Below are 22,580 nucleotides of genomic sequence, written 5' to 3'. Positions count from 1 at the left end.
GGATATTGAAAGAGTCTTAAGGGATAAGAGTGTTGATAATTCTTTTATTTGGTCAGCCTGGTAGTCTTTCAGTTTATTGCCATCTATTGAAAGATATTCCAAACTATTCAGGTTGTCAAACACTCCACTAGGTAACATTATCAATGAGTTTACGCCAAGATGTAGTTGTTGTAGACGATGTAATCCACGAAAAGCCATTTTGTCGATTGATTGAATCCGATTAATATCTAAGTGGAGCTCGGTAACATTTTGAAAATCCTGAAAGGTAAAGGCTCTGACTGCTGTTATCTTGTTTCTACTAAAATCCAGACTAGTCGCATGTGTTGGTAATTGTCTCGGTATACTTGTCAAGGCTAAACGACTACAATCAACAATGGTGTTGTGAACGTTGCATTTCCTCTCATTTATATAACCATCAACTACAAGAAGGAGGAAACATTTCAATCATAGGTTCATATGTTTATGAATATTTTAAATGATAGTTCTGCACTTAGTCTCATTTAAATCATAGTTCATGGAAATATTGTAAAAATAAAAAAAGTTAAAAATAAGTGCTAAGGCGTTTAATAAAACAAACTTAAACATACATGTGTCAGTATACACACAGTAATTAGATACATTATTCAAAAATGTTTTTCCTTCATCACAAATAATTTGTTTATTGTTTAGAGGATTTCACAAACACCATTATTCAAATTCATGATTTATAAGATAAGTCACAGAAAATACCAGACTCCGAGGCAATTCAAAATGGAAATAAAGGCAACAGTAGTATACCGCTGTTCAAAACTCATAAATCCATGGACAAAAAACAAAATCGGGTCAACAAACTAAAACAGAAGGAAACGCATTGCATTTAGGAGGAGAATAACGACACAACATTTAAATGTAACACATACAGAAACGGACTAAGCATTAGACAAAATCCTATGAGAATAACAAATATAACATCAAAACCAAATACATGAATTTGGGATAGATAAGTACAGTGACTCGCCTACCAGTAATGTGAATTTACACTCAAAACTAAGAGAAAACAACGGAACCACAACGTTAAAATGTAACAAACACAGAAACGAACTATAATATACCAATGGCCATATTCCTGACTTGGTACAGGACACTTTTAATGGAAAAAAACTGTGGGTTGAACCTGGTTTTGTGGCATGCCAAACCTCCCTCTTTTATGGCCATGTAAAATATAACATTAAAATGACAATACAACATTACAGGACTACAATATAAATAAATTGGAGAACACAATTGACAAAGAAACACACGAATAATAACTAACAAAAGGCAACAAATGTAAAATTTTAATACGCCAGAAGTGCATTTTGTCCCTAATCTAATGGCAAAATCAAAAACTTAAACACATCAAACAGATAGATGACAACTGTCACAATCCTAACTTTGTACAGGCATTTTCTTATAAAGACAATGGTGGATTAAACATGGTTTATAGCTTGCGAAACCTCTCACTTTAATGTTTTCTGGGATAGCCAACAAATGAAAACAACGACAATTTATGACTTACTGATGAACAGTCACAGCTCTTTTCAATGAAGCTTGTCAAGTTCAATACATCAATAGAGATTGGTATGTTTGTGTTGTACAGGATATATTAATAACGTCACAAGAAAACAAGTTATATTGCTAGGTCTGTTAAATAATTCGTGAAACCTCTGTTCTTTTCGGTAGGTTTGCAACATAGTATTTGTTAAACGACCTACTCATGGTACATTGTGAATCGGTGAGGATTTAAACATGTTACAGTAAATACAAACTATGTCATTTCCTACGTGCAATAGTAAAACACACAAACAGTTGTTCCTAACTTGAAACTAAAGACAGAGAGAAGTAAGCTCAACTGCCTTTTAAAAATATGATAAACGATTACTTTTTTTAAGAAAAGAATAAGTAAGTTGCGTACAAATGTACTCTGGTACAAACAAAGAGTTCTCTAAATTTTACATAATGAATAAATGTTGATTGTTCACATTTAAACACACATCGCCTTCTACAGAAATGCACTGTGTTTTCCGTCCGTCCAGTTTGTTTAATTAATAACAAAATGCAGACTTCTTAATGAGCAGCTTATGAGGAAGAACAAGAAAAATAATAGAATTGTCCTCTTATTTCGTGTCCCACTTTACATAATGCTGTCTTTCTCATAGGTAAATCATTTGATTGACTAATTTGATAAAACAAAAAATAATTACAGGTAAATTCTAAAATAACTATTTTTTTAAACCTCAGAATTAAAATCAAACAGATATAGAAAAATCCAGTTGCACGAGGTCCATGTTTATTTTTATGTTTATATCGTGTTATGTTATCGTCGATTGCTTTCGGGGTCATCTCGATTGTTACATTGTAATTGATGGCGTCTAGACTAATGCTTTGTAAATTGTTTATTTTAGTATTTTTATAATTTAGATAAATTGTTTTACATGAATTTGACATCTAGTGTCCTTTTAAGTCGTTACGTCAATGAAATAAGAACATTTCATTTAATTCTAGTTAACAACTTTTGTATAAATAGAGGTAAGACATTATCATCAGATTCAATAAACAACCATGTTCAGTATTTTTATGCAATGTTCTGGCTTTATATGTAGATAAAACTGATAAAAAATTACCTTCTGGTAAGAGTATAAAGATCCAAATATGAATACTTATTATGATCATGATGATGAGGAGGTTTCGGATCTGTCTTTCTTTATGTTCAAGATGATTACAATGAACATATTCTTATTTAAGTGTTTTGTATGATAGATTATGCATGTAATTCAAATATCTACTTCCTGGTGTGTTATTTCTACCCAATGAAAATATGATTCAGAGCTTCACACCCTTAAACATTTAATGTTCATTAGAAAGAAAAGACAAAATGAACTTGATGCTTCTTATACGGAACAAAATCTAAACGCTTTACGACTCGCCGATATTGACAGTGTAGAAAAGCTAATCGTGATATTTCGATCATGTCACTGTCTCTTCTGGAGCATGTTAACATTTTCTGAAGGAAAAGTTTAACAAAAAGTAAGATGTGAAGGAAATGTTAAACAAAAATTAAGACGAGAGTGTACCACAGAATGTTTAAATTAAAATTTACTTCTGTTAAACCTTCATTTTACTGTAACAGTTCATGGAACCATTTTTGATTAAAATTTTCGAAAGTCTAAAGATCCCTCCATTAGAGACCATACTAAAAGTTGATTTAAAAAAAAACTTGATATATACGCTTCCCAATTCGGCCGTTTCCTGTCAAATTCGTCTCGAAAAGAGGGACGAATGATACCAAGGGTACAGTCAAACTCAATTTCCTCAATTGTCACATTATCAATCCTCCAGATTTTGTCAGAGTACTCCAATTCCTGCTCGTTAGACTCCGTTAATGTGGCTTTCACACATTGACGATTATGGTTTTCGTTTGGGATTAGACATCGTCAAGACACGAAAAGTGAAAAGCTCGGATTACTATCCTCAATGATTTGGAATATCATATTGTTGTGTGAACTCATTCGTATACGTTCGTAACAGAATTCTATAGATCGAAATGGTCTTGAAAGGTTGGTACAAATAGCCCACGCTAGTCCAGAAACATTCGGGACTACAATCGTAACTATGTCGTGTCAGATTCTGCTGTATCGTGTTTTCTAAACAATGCCATGTAAGACGGGAATGATCTTTGGAAATTAGTCATTGCCGTTTTTTGTCGATTGTTTTTTGTCGATCGTTTCCAAATCCGTTCTGTAAAGGTCCCATTATTGAAACGATATTTATCAATATAACCTAAGTCGGGTCCCAACAATAACAGAATGCGATAGGACTGAGTTCATATAAATCCATTAGAAATGTGGTATGCAGGTTCTTACAGTATTTGGTCATCCCGAGTATGTCGACAATTGTGGGATTCATCTTGGGGGTATATCCAGATTTAGATGAGCTGTTTAGAGTAACACTTGTCTGTTTGTGTGTGTGTGTGTGTGTGTCATTCCTTGGCAGTATACTTTGACTATATTATGTGCTAGTAGACAAGTCTTCTGCTTGCCGATATTATTTTTTTAACAGAAGGACACTGCGACCCAGTAGAAATAGATGGTATTGGGTCGAGCCGTGGATATCATAGAGTTTTTGTGTAGTGTATGTTAGTGAGATGAATAAGCTTAATTGACTTTATTTGCTTCATTCCTTGGTTAATATTGAACATATGTGATACCTGAAATACAATCTTGATTCAGCAGATCATTACATACTTTCCTGTCATAATAAGTGTAAGATGCTCACATTCGCACTTGATCCAGTTTTGTATGAATATACTTTTTAGCTTACCAAGTAGAAAAGGGTTATGCAATTTTTGAACTTTCTGACAGTCTGTTAGTCTTTTTTTTTGTTTCATGATGTTATCTCAAATTATTTATATCAGATTGGAAAAGAATAATCAAATATTTATTTGCTGTCATATATTTTCACTTCTTTGCAAGAATCCCTATCATGCATATTTTTGTCTCAACTATGTCACAGAGATCAAAACATAGGAAGGTTACTCAAGCTGCAAAAATATGACAAAAATTTGTGGCAAAAAGTGTTAATGAATCTTCTAATTTAATTGGAAATTTTTCGGCCTCTGTCATAGTCTTTTGGCCTTTGAAACTTAAGCGCATAGTTAACATGTTAAAGTTTATGAATATGTGAGTTTAAGGGAACCACTTATGATAAGGGAAACATATATGTTAAGCATTGGCTCATCTCATTTCCATAAAGATTAGTTTGCCTCTGTCATCTGGTCATGGTCTATTGACCGTTAAAACTTAAGCATTTAGCACATACTTACAACTTCTCGTCCAATCAAATTGCTTGAATTTGCCTTCTAATTTTCTTAGTACATACTTTTTCCGTGTACTAAGTAACTACGCATGAATGAACAAAAGGGTAAGATTTCATTGTATTGTAATCAAGATATTAGAACAAAAATTGCTACTGGCTATTTTGAAATAAATTCTGTGTTCCAAATTAACTAAATAGTTTGTAATTAGTTTTCAAACAGATTTTTTTTAAATCCTACTAATCAATCTTTTGAACTAAATTTTGTTTTGACAATTAAAAAAGTGTTATTCATTAAAATAAAGAGTAATAATTATAGTGCTTTATACCTTGATTAAAGTACAATTTGTAATCCTTTATCTTCCATGCAATTACTTTGTACACAAAAAGAGTCAACCATGACTCTTTTGAAGGGAAATTTATTAATAAAGCAATTTGATATATTTAGTCATAAATTGGTCAATAATTGGTTGCCTTATGTCCAGTGACAAATATTTCATGCATATAAACTATTCGCTAGACTACCTAAAGGTACATACCAGGGGCAGATCCAGCCATTTTTTACAGGTGTTTCATCCAAAGATGTGGGAGGGGGTCCAACTGGTTGTACTCATTCAAAAGCATTTTCAAGATAGTTTTAGGTTTTATGTGAAATTAAAAAAAATGTTTTCAAGAATGAAAAGCTTTCCCTGCAATTTAAGAAACGTCTGCTCTTGGTCAATTCATTTTGTCATCTTTCCATGTATTAAAATAAGTACATGTATAGTAAAACAACGCTTTATATCAATAAACATACTTACACCAGCAGCTACCTTCTTTACATTCTAAAGTCAAGGCCTTTTATAAATCCCATTTTTACAATTTTTACAATGATATTATAGTGATTAGATTTACAAAACTATGTAAATGAGCTACATCCAGTCAGCCAAAACATATCAATAGACTAATTACAGGATTACTGAAGTTGTAAATATGTGCTAAATTGGATATTGTATAGAAAGCCCCTCGCTCTAATTTTCATAGTATATACCTTTCTACAAAATAACCGAGACATAGTTTACATGTTAAAGTTTATGATTAGTTCAGTTTAATGTGACCACTTATGTGATATAGATACAAAAGAGGGACGAAAGATACCAAAGGGACAGTCAAACTCGTAAATCTAAAACAAACTGACAACGCCATGGCTAAAAATGAAAAAGACAAACAGAAAAACAATAGTACACATGACACAACATAGAAAACTAAAGAATAAACAACACGAACCCTACCAAAAACTAGGGGTGATCTCAGGTGCTCCGGAAGGGTAAGCAGATCCTGCTCCACATGCGGCACCCATCGTGTTGCTTATGTGATTACAAATCCGGTAAATAGTCTTAATTCGGTAGGTCAAATTCATGAAAGGGAAGGGGATTGCAGTTACGACGTAAGGAACATATCCGATATCATTTGTGAAACGGTTATTCCATAACGGTCAACCAACTCGTGATGGCGTCCGTACAATTTACGAAGGGATGATTTCAACTTCACCATTTGGAACTCTTGGTTTAATAGCTTCCTTGTGAGCAGTAACCCTCTATCAAGAAAATCATGATAGGAAATGCAAGCACGGGAATATCGTATCAATTGGGAGATATATACCCCGTATGCAGGTGCTGCTGGAATGTTGCTACTAAGAAATGGAAAGTTCACAATTGGAAAGCTGAAATCATCTCTTTTGTCGTAAAGTTTTGTCTTCAACCGACCCTCATTGTCAATTTCTAGATGTAAGTCAAGATATGAAGCCGACGTAACTGTATCTGTAGTATCCTTTATCTCCAATTCGATGGGATAGATGCAATCCACATAGTCACCAAATTTTGAATTATTTAGTTTAAGAACGTCATCTATATAGCGGAAAGTAGAGTTAAAGGATATTGCTAACTTCTTATCTTTCTTTCGAAGAAGTTCCTGCATGAAGTCAGCCTCATAATAATAAAGAAACAAGTCAGCAAGTAGAGGGGCACAGTTTGTTCCCATTGGGATGCCGACAGTCTGTTGAAAAACACGTCCTCCGAACGTAACAAATATGTTGTCAATCAAGAAATCAAGCATCTTGATAATATCGGTTTCAGAGAGTTTTTTGTTTGAATCAGAATGATTCTTTACAAAGTAGGATTTATCCCTCCCAAAGACAAGATACTTGTATCTACGTTGGCCATTCTTTTTTATGAAGCAAAGTAATACCAACTCTTTTAATTTGTCTTTTAGTTTGGAATGTGGAATACTTGTGTAAAGAGTAGAAAAGTCAAATGTTTTAATACTGTTACAAGATGAAAGAGAGTTAGATTGTATGTACTCTAAAAGATCTTTGGAATTTTTAAGTATCCACATCTGATTCACGCCACCTCTAGAATAGGCAGTTTCACAATAACTTTGAAGCCCGTCTTTGATTGCTGATAAAATTGATGTTAATAATTTAGAAAGGGGTTTCGTGGAGCACTTGGAAGACCCAGCAATATACCTTTGTTTGTAATGACACTTATGTAAATTAGGTATCCAATACAGTGATGGAAGATCCAGTTCTTCATCTTTGGTTGAAATACCAAAGGAACAAAGAACAGACCTATGATTATCCAGGATTTCCTCTTTGGTAAGTGTCGTGAGGGTATATGTTGGGTTTCCAAGTGAATTGTCTATACCTAATTCGTTTATCAAGCAATAATATAATGACTTTTACAGACAAAAACGATGTTATTTGGGGCTTTGTCTGCGGGGACAACAACATATTTATCATGGAGGTCAGATAGGTGTTTAGCTACATTTGGATCTTTGAAGATTGACGTAGCATGGGCATTGATGGACCCATTCAGTTTCTTAATTCTGATTTGTATTAACGACCTCACTGCCTTAATCCATTCGGATAGAGTGTCTACGTCTTCCTTCTCGCGCTTAGCCCATTGCCTGGCATAATCCTCGACTGAATCCATCAAAATTTTAAAATTGTATTTCCAATTGATGGATTTAGGCTCACGATATTTCGAACCTTTCGATAACACGTTTCGTAGAGAAGTGTTATTAACAATGTTAAGGTCACCGGTAATAACGTGGCCAGCAGGATTATATATGAATGGGGAAATAGCACAAGTGCAATCAGGAGGTTTAGACTTGAAGTCGTCAATATTGAGATCCTGCAAAACGCGTTTGTAATCGAAAATTTTAGTTGCAATAGGTTTGGCATAGGTATAAGAAATTATTGGTACAGACTGGTCTTTAAAATAAGGAGGTATTCTCGATTGAACTAATTTATGACGAAGGATATTGCCTAGATTGACGCCATCGAGACCTTTGTTGACAAAGGAAAGATTTAGAAAAGATCTTTTCTCTTTTTCATCTTTTCCAATGCGACCTGGCTTGAAAAGTCTGTGACTAGCAATATCCGAAATTATAGCTTGTAGTTTGTATTGGTTTGAATGAGGGTTTGTAACAGTGGATTCCAAACATAAATTGAACAGAAAATAAAATTTAAAAGGGGTAATGAATAAAGTTTCGTGCGAATGTGATGAATACCTAACGGTTTTTGTATGCATGGCAGCAAGTCATTTATAGAGACATCATGAAGAGAGGGGGATATATAATGACGATGGCCATGACTACGTCTACGTCGAGGAGTCGAGTTGAAAATATTCATCACATTCACCGAGTTACACGAAGGACTAGATAGAATACCTATACCATCAATTTTGTCATTGCAGCCATACGGTGTTGCAGTTCCCAATTGTCTAATCCAGTAGTCTTCTATTTGTCTACGGAGAATCGTTGAAAGATTAGTATTGTTCGAGCTATGGTATATTTTTTTTACAAATGATAAGCGTTGATTCTTGAAAAAGAAACCATGAGCCCGCAGGTCGAATGCTTTGTTTTTCATGAATAAACGCTTATCCATTGTATCTATAACTTAAACTATTGTGATAATGTCTTTTCAAAATCAAAGCCTATTCTTAATTAGAAGGTATTGTAAGTGAGTTTAAATAACCATGTTATCGTGACAAACGATGCATTACAATTACATATTACATTTAAATGATTAAAACAATACAAATACATGTTTTACACAAATCGTTTGCCATTAAAGATTTTCATTTATCAGGCATCTGAACATTATAGGTTTTGACAAAATGAGACATATCTTATTTTAATAAAATTGAGAATGAAAATGGGGAATGTGTCAATGCCGGGGACAACAACTATATCTATAAAGCAAGTGTCCGTAACTTCTAACAAGAAGTCTTATCGGGACCTTTTATAGCTGACTATGCGGTATGGGCTTTGCTCATTGTTGAAGGCCGTACTGTGACCTATAGTTGCTAATGTTTGTATCATTTTGGTCTTTTGTGGATAGTTGTCTCATTGGCAATCATACCACATCTTCTTTTTTGTATCTTATTCCTAGCACATCACGATTTTCAAGCATATGAATTTGCGAATAAACAGATGAAATCATACTATATTGATTTATAAAACAAAAATGGACACCTGTAATGTTAACATTTTCGTTTCAACCATGTGGAATAGCTAACAATGATCCGAGAATAAACGACCAAACTCGCTTTTATCAAACCAAATATCCAAAAGAACTTAAAAAAACAAGAAACAACACAGGTTAACTGGAGAATAGGGACAACAACCCAAAAAAATATACCAGGATTCGAACCTACGCCGATAAGTTCTAACTCATTGAGCATATCCATTTTTTTTTATCATTATCATTGAGCATATCCATGAAACCTCGCGGCTACCAACTCATACTATACGAGTGTCTATTATTGTATATATAAGGGTACAATCCATGTGTGTCCGTTGTACCGATGTATATCAAATATTCATTTATATATGTGAAATAGAAGTAAATCGTAACCAATTGGTAGCCGAGAGGTTTCGTCGATATGTTGATGTTAGTGACACTTAAGAGAATTCATGGACGGGTTCGACTCCCAGTACAGGCATATATAATTTTTAAAAATTAAAGGTAAGTTTTTAAATCAATTCCAGTACTGAACAGAAATCAGTAAATTGGCCAATTCAACCTTAATTTAATTAGGCACACAAAGGAAACAAAAGAATATAAAATGGTGAGTCCATTTCAGCGACGAATTAAGGAAGCGTTGATTCTAGAAAAAGAATCCACGGTAAATGAATAGGCTGACGTCACCACAATAGTTTAAGATAAGTCAATGATGTTTGGTGTGCAGTTGAGTAAGCGTTGTCACATCTTAATTAATAAATATGAGAATGGAAATGGGGAATGTGTCAAAGAGACAACAACCCGACCAAATAAAAAACAACAGCAGAAGGTCACCAACAGGTCTTCATTGAAGCGAGAAATTCCCGCACCCGGATGCGTCCTTCAGCTGGCCCCTAAACAAATATATACTAGTTCAGTGATAATGAATGCCATACTAATTTCCAAATTGTACACAAGAAACTAATATAAAAATAATACAAGACTAACAAAGGCCAGAGGCTCCTGACTTGGGACAGGCGCAAAAATGCGGCGGGGTTAAACATGTTTGTGAGATCTCAACCCTCCCCCTATTCCTCTAACCAATGTAGAAAAATAAACGCATAACAATACGCACATTAAAATTCAGTTCAAGAGAAGTCCGAGTCTGATGTCAGGAGATGTAACCAAAGAAAATAAACAAAATGGCAAGAAATACATAAATAACAACAGACTACTAGCAGTTAACTGACATGCCAGCTCCAGACTTCAATTAAACTGACTGAAAGATTATGATTTCATCATATGAACATCAGGCACAATCCTTCCCGTTAGGGGTTTAGTATCATACCATCATAACATATATGAGACGAACATAACCCATGTCATGCCAACAACTGTTTTTAGAATAAATGTCTTTAGTTCCGACACAAAGACCTTATCAGTGACTCAATATTAACGCCAAAATATGCAATCTTTAATGACTTGACAACAGTATCGTAATTATATCCATTCTTAATCAGTCTATTTAAAGATTTTGTAAGTTTCTGAGGTGAATACTGACACCTTTGTGCTTTATAAAGAATATTTCCATAAAAAAATGGATGTGAAATACCTGAACGTATAAAAAGTCTGCATGTTGAGCTATATTTACGAATGATGTTTTTATACCGATGATAAAATTTAGTAAAAGTTTTGACTAGTTTGTGATATCGAAAACCCTGGTGTAATAATTTTTCAGTAATACATAAATTTCTCTCGTTAAAATCTAAAACATTGTTACAAACACGAGCGAATCGTACAAGTTGAGATATATAAACACCGTAAGATGGTGACAAGGGAACGTCACCATCTAAAAACGGATAATTAACGATAGGAAATGAAAAATCATCCCTTTTATCATAAATTTTAGTATTCAGCTTTCCGTTAGTGATATAGATATCAAGATCGAGGAAAGGGCAGTGTTCATTATTGTTTTGCCCACATATTGTTGTCGATATTATGGATTTACATACAATCGGTTAAGCTACTTTAAATAAAACATGGTTTAATCTACCATTTTCTACATACGAATGTCTGTACCAATTCAGTATTATGTAAGTTGTTTTCCATCTGTTTGTGTGCTTGTGCTTTTGATATTTCCAATTGATAAGGGACTTTCTTATTTGATTTTTCCATGGAGTTCGTTATTTGTGTTATTTACTTTTTTATTTGAGATCATGAAGACTGAATTGGTGTTATCAAAAAGATAACATGTCACATTAATGTTAACTTCATATAAACACTTGACCCTCTACAAGCGCCTCGATTCATATAGACCACAATCTTTTAAATGTTGACCTTTAACATTCTTATTGAAGGCAAACCCTGAGTGAATATCACCAAGGATGGATATATTTTATAAAGCGGAATTATCATTCTTTTAATCAAGTCAATCGAAGTAAAATAAATCTAGTTCATCGCAAAGGCTGAGTTATACAATATTGACATGTAATTAGAGTATGAATGCGGAAGTTTGAAACCGACCTTAAAGACCTATCAAAAAGTACATCAAAACACTGTATTTATTATATACACCAGGAAGAACACAATTATCATAGAGTTCCAAAAAGAACAAATAGATAATGAGGTTTTTCGATTGATATGTTAAAGTTTTTCTTACAATGTTACACTCTTCTTTCATGTAAGGGTTAGCGCTTATTAAAACGTTTAAGGTGGTATGGGTGTCTTTCTCCGTCTTGGATTGTAAAAAAAACAGTGAACCAAAGGTCCAGATTTTCTATCAAGTTAGGAAAATTTAATGCAGGAATCCAGACATTTTCAAAGAACCAATTTATAAGAAATATAACTTATAAATATTAATATTTTTGCAAATGATGATTATTTTTGTTTGTTTTTTGTTTTTTTGAAATTGCCAATTTAAGGGAGGTAACTTTAAAATAGTGCATTTTCTGAAGGATTCTATATGGAACTTTCCTATTTTGTATTTTAGCCGAAAAAACTCACGGTGACCCTATCTTTTCTTTTGAAATTCTCAAAGCATTGTCTGAAAGCTATCTTTTCCTTAAGTATTTACCAATTCTATCATTTTGTTTGGTTTCTAATCACAAAATGGTGTTTTTACCAGTATAATCCTTACAAAATGTGTCATTTTGTCGCGTCCTGTAGCTTCAGAAAATGCGCGATGACCTATCATTTTTATTATATATTTCAACATATATCAATAAATACTACGTTTTGGCAAAGTATGAACAAATTCTATCATTTTTATTTTAGACTCCCATACCACCTTAAATCCGCTGTATTGATCTCCCACGTGACATATTAGAAAACCGGAGCAATGAGAGATTGGGTTTTAATTAGATTGGGTGTCGTTTAACTCGAGCTTGAAAGAATAACTGGAATAATCTTTGTGATTTAACTTTTTTCTAAATTTCAACTGTATACTCCTTTATAAGGAAAGCAAACGGTTTCATGTTACTAAATTATCTTTCGTCTTTTGATACCACGATACACGCTACGATATAATCAAAAGTATATTCACACCTTCAAAATCAAACCCAAACTGTATTACAAACATATATATACCTTTGAAGTAACATAATCCATTATAAATAATGATAACGATATTTGAACCCATTACTATGTATTTATTATCAAATTGTTACCAATTGTCGTGGATTTTGGTTTATAGGTAACTTTTTTCTGCACTATATTATGCAGTCACGTCATAAAAGAACTGTTCACGAACAAATATTTTTTCCCACGAAAATAAATGATCCTACAAAATATTATTGAGGTAAAACATCAACAGTCCAAAAGACGAAGTTGTATGCAACTATAAATCTCAGCCTGTCCGTTAACATCTTTAACAGTGTGTAAAACCAATACAGTATAGTCAGATATAAAGGGACCCGCTTTATCGTTTGTTTTCTATTACAATTCAGTGGTTCTGTTGTTATGTTGTTTTCCAATTATAGTTGATGTGTTTCTTTCAGTTTTAGTTTGTAACCCGAATACGTTTCTCTCAATATATTTACGACTTTTGAATAGCGGTATACTAATGTTGCCTTTTTTGGGGGACATCTTCAGACACACACAAATTCTGGGGTGGTCAAACATGATTCTGAGCGCTTAACCCCTCCCACACATATACCTTATTCACCTTTGACAAAAGTGTTACAGCATAACATACTGCTAAATTCAGTTGCAAATGGCCTAAATCAGTATATTAGTACAAAACACAAATGAACTAACTGATACAAAAAAATCGACACACAGCATACATATAAGTGTACTCGCAATTACTAACATCTAGTTCAAAGTCAATGGCATTTGATATATAAATGCTGAAAAGGCTATCGTCACATCGTGAAGAGTAGTAACAATAAGATACTCGAACTATTTAATTAAGTTTAGCACTATTATCAAAACACAACTTGAAAATGTAATCATTTTTCGAAATTCACGAATACAACAGTTCTATATAACTACATTCCCTGTAGATTTTTCGTTTTGTTGTAGAGAAATCTTCATCTTTTCATAAAAATGTTCTTTGGTATTGTATGGCAGATTGTCATTTTTTGGCCATTGGATACAAATAGTTTTAAACCAAATACTTTTTAGTATTTCAGGCATATCGCTAACTGTAATGTTATCCTTTACAACAATAATAACCATATCTTCTCGTCCTCTCTGAAATGCATGCATACGAGTCATTTCCATTTCATACGCCCCCCAGGTGTTCATAAGGAAATCGTGAGTTATAATAAAAATAACTTTTCTGCTTGAATCGATTGCATTTATAACATTTTCTGCTATACTTTCACCAGCAATAAAGTCCTTGGCGTCCAGGCATAATTCGAAGCCCATACTATTTACCTTGTCATCAAACTGTTTTACCCATACCGAATCTGTGTGACTATATGATATAAAAGCATCATAAGTATATTCCTGTTGCAATTTATTGTAATTTTTCATTTTCATTTTGATTCTCAGTAATAAATACTCAATAGCATATTTATATCGACAGAATACGACGATTAATATTATCGCAAGTACGACAATGGAGGTTATAGACACGACAGACGGCAACCAAAACTTCGTTTTGCAGGAAATCTCAAATGTTTTTAGATCTGAAATAACTTCAGACATAAACGCACGAGATGTCGTATCAGTAACACATGTCACATCTAAAATATCTCGTACTCGTTTTGACTCACCCAACCATTTCAAAAACTGTAGCGTTTTACAAGTACATTGGAAGGGGTTCCATGTCAAGAGTAATTTCACTTCTCCAAGCTTTTCAATTTGATCTATGTCATCTTCTACGAGATGTGTTATAGCATTGAAAGTCAAATCGATGCGTGTTAATTGTTTAATTCGTGAATGGAAAAGCGGAAATACTGTTAGATTGTTATGGGATATGTTGACCGAAGATAACTGCTCAAACGGATGCATAAATAATCCATCTGGAATAATAGTTATCTTATTAGATGACAGATTAATATCTCGAATTTTCAGTGATTTGCTTAAAAAAGACCCAGCATTAGCAGTGTTTTAAATCCTTTTCCTAGAAGTGATGCCTCTGCTTTAAGTGTCATCAAATTTAGAAAACCATAGAGCAAATTGACCGATACTTGTGTGCATGTCCGTCCAGACATATCAAAATACTCTACATTTGTAGCTCCCTTAAAACTTCCTTTACAAGAACTCATAGGATTGTCTTTCAAGCTTAGCACTCGCAAATTTATGCTGTTGTTAAATATTACATTGCACAAATGATCGTGTATATCGTTTTCTATGTACAACTCTTCTAGTGTTCTTGGTAAAATAACATTAAGATTCTTAGGTTCCGAGCGTTTCAACCTTTTGTTACGTGTATTATCTAAAAGTTTCAGCACCTTCAATTTTTCAAAATTTTGAATATAGCCAAAGAGAGTTAATCCTTGGCCAAGAATAATGTTTTCTGAAATTTCTAGGTATTCAAGACATTTGCTTGCAACAGAAAATCTTTCAAAAGCATAAAGACCTATAGATGCAATGTATAGCTCGTGCAATGTCAGCTGTTTCAAACAAATTGGCCATAAGTACTTCATTTTGTTGTAGTCGAGATTAAACTGATTATTAAAACTACTATATGCTATTTCAATATGTGTGATATTTTTTCCTTTCAAAACATTAAAAGATATGAATATTTGATCAATTGGATTTTTAGGCAAATCATCACCCAGCCATAATGTTATTGAGTCTAATTTAGGAAAATGGTCAAAAAAGTCCTCCGATATGAACGGCACCTTATATAAGTGCAAAGACTTTATGGGCATTATGTTAATATGAGCAAACATTTCCTTGCTGAATTTCACTTTTGTCGATTTAGGGAAAATCACCAAATGATTCAATTTACTAGACCATTGCCCTGGAAATTGGAAATTTGGATAGATTTCGAATGAAAGAGTCTTAAGGGATAAGAGTGTTGATAATTCTTTTATTTGGTCAGCCTGGTAGTCTTTCAGTTTATTGCCATCTATTGAAAGATATTCCAAACTATTCAGGTTGTCAAACACTCCACTGGGTAACATTATCAATGAGTTTACGCCAAGATGTAGTTGTTGTAGACGATGTAATCCACGAAAAGCCATTTTGTCGATTGATTGTATCCGATTAATCTCTAAATGGAGCTCGGTAACGTTTTGAAAATCCTGAAAGATAAACGCTCTGACTGCTGTTATCTTGTTTCCACTAAAATCTAGACTAGTGGCATGAGTTGGTAAGTGTATCGGTATACTTGTCAAGGCTAAACGGCTACAATCAACATTGTTGTTGTGAATGTTGCATTTCCTCTCATTTATATAACCATCAACTACAATAAAGGAAAAATATCAATCTTAGTTTGATATGTTTATGAATATTTTAAATGATAGTTCTGCACTAAGTCTCATTCAAATCATAGTTCATGGAAATATTGTGAAAATAGAAACAATTGTTAAGGCTTTTAGGTTCTTCATAAAAAAAAAACTTAAATGTGTCTGTAAACACACAGCAATTAGATATATTATTCAAAAATGTTTTCCTTCATCACAAATAATTTGTTTAATGTTTAGAGAAAGTCACAACACCCGTTACTCAATATTATGATTTACGATTTAAGTATTGGAAGATAAATCACAGAAAATACCAAACTCCGAGGAAAATTCAAAATGGAAAGTCCCTAATCAAATCGTAATATCAAAAACTTAAACACATCAAACGGATAGATAACTACTGTCATAATCCTAATATGGTACAGGCATTTTCTTATAAAGACAATGGTAGATTAAACATGGTTGACAGCTAGCTAAACCTCTCAATCGAATGTTTTCTGGGAGAGCCAACAAATAAAACAACGACAATTCATGACTTACTGATGAACAGTCAAAGCTCTTTTCTAGCGTGTCAAGTTCAATAAATTAAAAGAGATTGGTATGTTTGTTTGTGTTGTACTGGATATATTGACAATATCAACATGATCAACGTCATAAGAAAACAAGTTATATTGCTAAGTCTGTAAAATAATTAGAAACCTCTATTCTTTTCGGTAGGTTTGCTTCATATTATTTGTTAAACGACCTACGCATGGGACAGAACGAATGGGTAGGGATTCGATTATGTTACAGTAAATACAAACTGGGTCAAATCCTACATGCAAAAGTATAACACACAAAAAGTCGTTCCAAACTTGAAACTAAAGACAAAAAATGGTAAGCCTAACAGCTTTTTAAAAATATGATAAACAAATACCTTTTTAAGGAAAGAATAAAAAAGTTTTGTACAAAAATACTCTGGTCCAAACAAAGAGTTCTCTAAATTTTCCATCGTGAATAAATTTTGATTGAAAACGTTTCAACACACACCGCCTTCTGTAGAAATTCAGTGTATTTCTCGTCCATCCAATTTGTTCGATTATTCACAAAATGCAGATTTCTTAGTGAGGTTATGAGGAAGAACAGAAAAATAATAGAAATTGTCCTCTTACTTCGTGATCCGCTATACATAATGCTGTCTTTCTCATAACAGAAAGGTTGCTGCCTAAAGTAAACATATTCATTTTCAATCTTACTTCAAAAAAAGGATACCACATAAACTTATAAATCTCCTTATATAAATGTGTTATACATACATACACATTGACTATGTAGGTTGTAAGTTAACTTTACTTAATATACGGGGGTATTAACAGATTTTTAATTGTAAACTATTCATGATTATGCAGAATCAGGCCAGCAATAGCTGCATGGTTATGGAGTATATACCTCTCAATATTTCAGGCCTGGATTTCCATCGTAAAGGGTGCTGTCTAAAACGCAGGTTTAAAACAAAGGTAAATCAAAAATGATTTTCCAGCGTTTAATGTAGACGATATCATAATTTAGATGACCGTTTTGATAAATGTGTACTGAGTCAAATCGTGTTTATAAATCCAGGTCATTTGAATTTGTTAGATAGTTGTCACCATTGCAGACGTATCGCATACCATGATTTGATACATGTATACAATAAATATTATATCTATATAATAATGTATTGAACATACTTCAATGTATATATGAATATCGTTCGGAGAAAAACTATCCATTCGGGCTGTTGTATGATAACATCAACATTAATGTAAGTCGAAAAAGTGAGACATAGTAAAGGATAGACTAAGATTAAAGGGGTACTAACTACGAGATACATATTTTTTTTTAATATAAGCTATGATTTTTTTTGTTCAATCATTTATAAAAAGAGAAATAGTGAAATAATAACTCGCCTTTAGAAGCCAGTTTGGTAAAAAAAATAATCAAAATAAGCTTACAAACATCGATGATGAATTATTCACTTGAAAGAGAACAATTCGACCTCATTGAATCGGAATTCGTGTAAACTTGAATTAAACTCCTTAACTTAAAATTAATTATGCATGATTGATGCGTGTTAGGCTATTAAAAGAAAAGAATTTCAACATTGAAAGTGAAACAAAGGTAAATCTGATTTGATCCACAAAAACTCATTACAGGTAAAATTAACTCAGTTTTTTATGCTTAATATTGAAATCAAACAGACATAGAAAAAATCATTTGCAAGAGGTCCATGTTTATGTTTATGTTTATATCGTGTTATGTGACCGTCGGTTGTTTTCGGGGTCATCTCGGTAGTTACATAATTGATGACGTCTTGACTAAAATACACACAAAAAGAAACAACATCTTATCGAGCTCATGCTCTGTAAATTGTTTATTTTAGAATTTTTAGAATTTGGATAAATGTTTTACATTGTTATAAAGTTAATGTGAGAATTTGAATGAAATCGGTGAACATAAAGGAGTAGGTCCGGTAAGGACTGATTTTCGCCTCAAATTTCAGCTTCATCTGACGAAAGATTTTGACCACTTTTTAAACACTTAAGTGTCTATTTTATTTGAATCAAATAGTTAAAGTGAAAGATTTTAACTGATTTTATCATAAAAAACGCACCGATTCCAGCTAGAATATGAAAAATCTACCAAACATGGCGAAAAATGTCACTTTTCAGATTGTTTTTGTCAAAAATGAAAGTAATATATATGTTATGTATTATCATAAAATACAACTTACATTTTAATATTAAGGATGAACACGAATGCAGCCACTTTCGTTATACACTAAAACCATCTAAAATTTAACTTATATGCTCGAATTGGAAAGATTTAAGTAATTTAGCATGACTTAATGGTGCTAGTACTTGATATATATAAGAAACAGCCCATATTCATGTAGCAGAAGCAGTCTACTGTCCAATTAATAACTAAAAGTTTACATTTGAACAACTTTATAAAACTGCTATATTTTGGGTCCAGAAAGGGGTCTTACAGGACCTACTCCTTTGACAGACAATGCTCCTTTAGGTAGTTACGTCAATGAAATCAGAACTTTTCATTTAAATCTAGTTAACAACTTTTGTATAAATACATGTAGATGCACGACATTATCATCAGATTTAATTGTGTACGGTATGTTTATGCAATCTTCTGGGTTTTTTTTTTATGTCTATATCGTAAATTTCTAGATACAACTGATAAAAATTTACCTTCTCGTAAGAGTATTGAGATCCAAATATGAACAACTATTATGATCATAATGATGTTGAGGCTTCGAATCTTTCTTTCCCTATGTTTAAGGTGATTGCAATTATTACTTATTTTAGTGTTTTGTATGATACATAATATTATATATAATTAACTTGTTATTCAAATATCTAGTGACGGTACTTCCTGGTGTTTTATTTCTACAGTTCATCGGGCAAGACAGCCAATATGTCCATTGATAGTTTATTTGAAAACAAAATGACCTTGATGCTTAACAATCGAAACAAAAACCCAAGGCTTTCACGACTCGTCGGTATTGACAGCATATAAATGTTGAAAAGTTAATCGTGACATTAAGATCAATTAACTGTCTCCTTTCAAACATGTTAACGTTTTTTAAAGGATTTTTTTTAACAAAATTTAAGTTGAAAGTGTACCACAGAATGTTTAAGTTAGAAATTACTTCTTTTTAAATATTAAAACCTTCATTTAAATGTAAATATTAATGGGACCATTCTTGATTAAATTTTAAAAGTCTGAATAAGATCCCTCGATTTGAGACAAGGAACTCAAAATTGATTTAAAACATTTACCTGAATTATACGCTTTCAAATTCGGCCGTTTCCCGTCTCGTCTCAATTGTCTCAAATGTCATATTCTCAATCCTACAGATTTTTCTAGAATCTCCGTTTCCTGCCCGTTTCACTAGACAACTTTTATGTGGCGTTCACACATTGCCGATTATGGTTTCTGTTTGTGATCAGACATTGTCAAGACACGAAATATACGTATACGTTCGTAACAGATTTCTATGGATCTGAATGGTCTGGAAATGTTAGGGCGAAAAGCCCACACCAGTCAGGTACGTCCTGCAACATTGCAATCGTAGCTATGTCGTGACAGATTCTGCAGTATCGTATTTTTCTAGACAATGTCATGTGAGACAGGCATGATCTTCTGAAATTTGTCATTGCCGTTTTTTTGTCGATTGAGTCCAGATGCATCAAGCTCTCCCAAATGCAAACCATCGTTGCCAAAACCGTTCAAGAACGGCCCAATTATTGATACGATATTTGTTAAGACTACCTACATTTGAGTCTTCACAATTACCGAACACGATACGACTGAGACTATATCATGTATATAAAGCCGTCTTCAATGTGGTAAGCAGGCCTTGATAGGATTGCGCTCTTACAGTACTTGGTCATCCCGAAAATGTCGACAATTGAGAGATTTCACTTGCGTGAATATCTAGATTTAGCTGAGCTACTATGTCTGGAGTAACACTTGTGTGTTTGTTTGTGTGTGTCATTCATTAACAGTACTGTGACTGGTCTACCATAAAATGTGCTGGTATACTGAGTCTTCTGCAGGAGGTTACTTCACCGGCGAAGTCAACGGAAATCTTAAATGTTTTTTTTTTTTTTTTTTTTTTTTTTTTTTTTTTTTTACCGCAGATTGATCCTTCCACATACAAATAAAATTGAGAAAAGAAATGGGAAATGTGTCAAAGCGACAACAACCGAAACATAGAACAGACAAGAGCTGAAGGCCACCAATGGGTCTTCAATGTAGCGAGAATTCCCGCACCCGTAGTTGTCCTTCAGCTGGCCACTAAAATATGTATTCTAGTACTGTGATAATGGAAGTAAACTAAACTCCGAATTATACACAAGAAACTAAAATTAAAAATCATACAAGACTAACAAAGGCCAGATGCTCCTGACAGGCGCAAAATTGCGACGGGGTTAAACATTTTTATGAGATCCAAACCCTTCCCTATACCTCTAGCCAATGTAGAAAAGTATACGCATAACAATACGCACATTAAAAGTCAGTTCAAGAGAAGTCCGATTTTGCGTGTCAAAAGATGTAACAAAAGAAAATAAATAAAATGACAATAATACATAAATAACAACAGACTTCTAGCAGTTAACTGACATGCCAGCTCCAGCTGATTGAAAGATTATGTCTTCATCATATGAATATCGGGCACAATTCCTTACGTTAGGGGTTAAGTATTATACTATCATAAAATATATGAGAAGAACATAACCCGTGTCATGCCAACAACTGTTTTTTTTATTTTAAATAAATGTGTTTAGTTCCGATGCAAAGACTCTATTAATGAATCAATATTCAAGCCAAAATATGCAATCTTAAATGAGTCTGTTTAACGGTTTTGTAAGCTTTTGAGGTGAATACTGACTCTTTTCTGCTTTGTAAAGAATATTACCATAAAAGATTGGATGTGAAATACCTGAACGTATAAGACTGCTGCATGTTGAGTGATATTTACGAATTATTTCCTTATACCGGTGATACAATTTAGTAAATATTTTAACCAGTTTGTGATATCAAAAACCCTGGTGTAATAATTTTTCAGTAATACATAAAGTTCTCTTGCTAAAATATAATACGTAGTTACATACACGAGCGAATCGTACAAGTTTAGATATATAAAAACCGTAAGATGGTGACAAAGGAACGTCACCATAAAAAATAGGTTAATCAACATTAGGAAATGAAAGATCATCTCTTTTATCATATTTTTTTGTATTAAGCTTCCCGTTAATGATAAAGATATAAAGATCGAGGAAAGGACAGTGGTCATTGTTAGTATTAGCTTTATTCAAAGTAAGTTCAACAGGATAAATTTCTTTAGTATACATACTGAAGTTGTCATTATTGAGAGTCGATATATCGTCCAAATATCTAAAAGTGTTGTTAAATTTTTGTATCAAATGTTGTTTCGATGGGTCTATGATAATTTTAGTCATCAATTGTAACTCATAAAAATACAATAACAGGTTTGCAGTACGTATAGTCTATTGGATTGATCGCACGTATCGAACAAGTGCTCAATAAATACGGATATACCGATCATCACTACGAAGGATTTTTCTACGTATTTCTGATGGCTCCCGTCTATGCAGACTATATATTGCTTTACTCAAGGTTCAGATGTAGAAGCTTCAGACGCACACATATACAACAATCGTGAGCTGAAAGAAGAACAGCAGAACATGACCATTGGCTTTTCTGATTCTAAACCACTTCATGGAGATGACTAAAATATGCTATACTTTTTTGTTGCTGACAATATCGTTCAAATGAGATCTGACATGATGAAGCCTTTTTCTTTCCACAACATGGCAGTAGTAAAAAGACTCTCCAACTCAGGC

The 22,580-nt window shown here is 33.1% G+C and overlaps 1 protein-coding gene across 1 annotated transcript; it reads right to left on the bottom strand.

Moving 5' to 3' along the window:
• Nucleotides 1-13,792: 13,792 nt before the first annotated feature.
• On the bottom strand, nt 13,793-14,296 carry LOC134688141 (toll-like receptor 6). The gene has a single exon (XM_063548614.1). It carries the CDS (start codon nt 14,294-14,296, stop codon nt 13,793-13,795), a length of 504 nt encoding a protein of 167 aa, XP_063404684.1.
• Between the last annotated feature and the right edge of the window lie 8,284 nt (nt 14,297-22,580).

The sequence above is a fragment of the Mytilus trossulus genome, chromosome 10 (assembly GCF_036588685.1).
Source record: "Mytilus trossulus isolate FHL-02 chromosome 10, PNRI_Mtr1.1.1.hap1, whole genome shotgun sequence".
Taxonomy (NCBI): domain Eukaryota; kingdom Metazoa; phylum Mollusca; class Bivalvia; order Mytilida; family Mytilidae; genus Mytilus; species Mytilus trossulus.
Note: the sequence above shows the minus strand (reverse complement) of the source record. Positions and strands in the feature narration are given on the sequence as shown.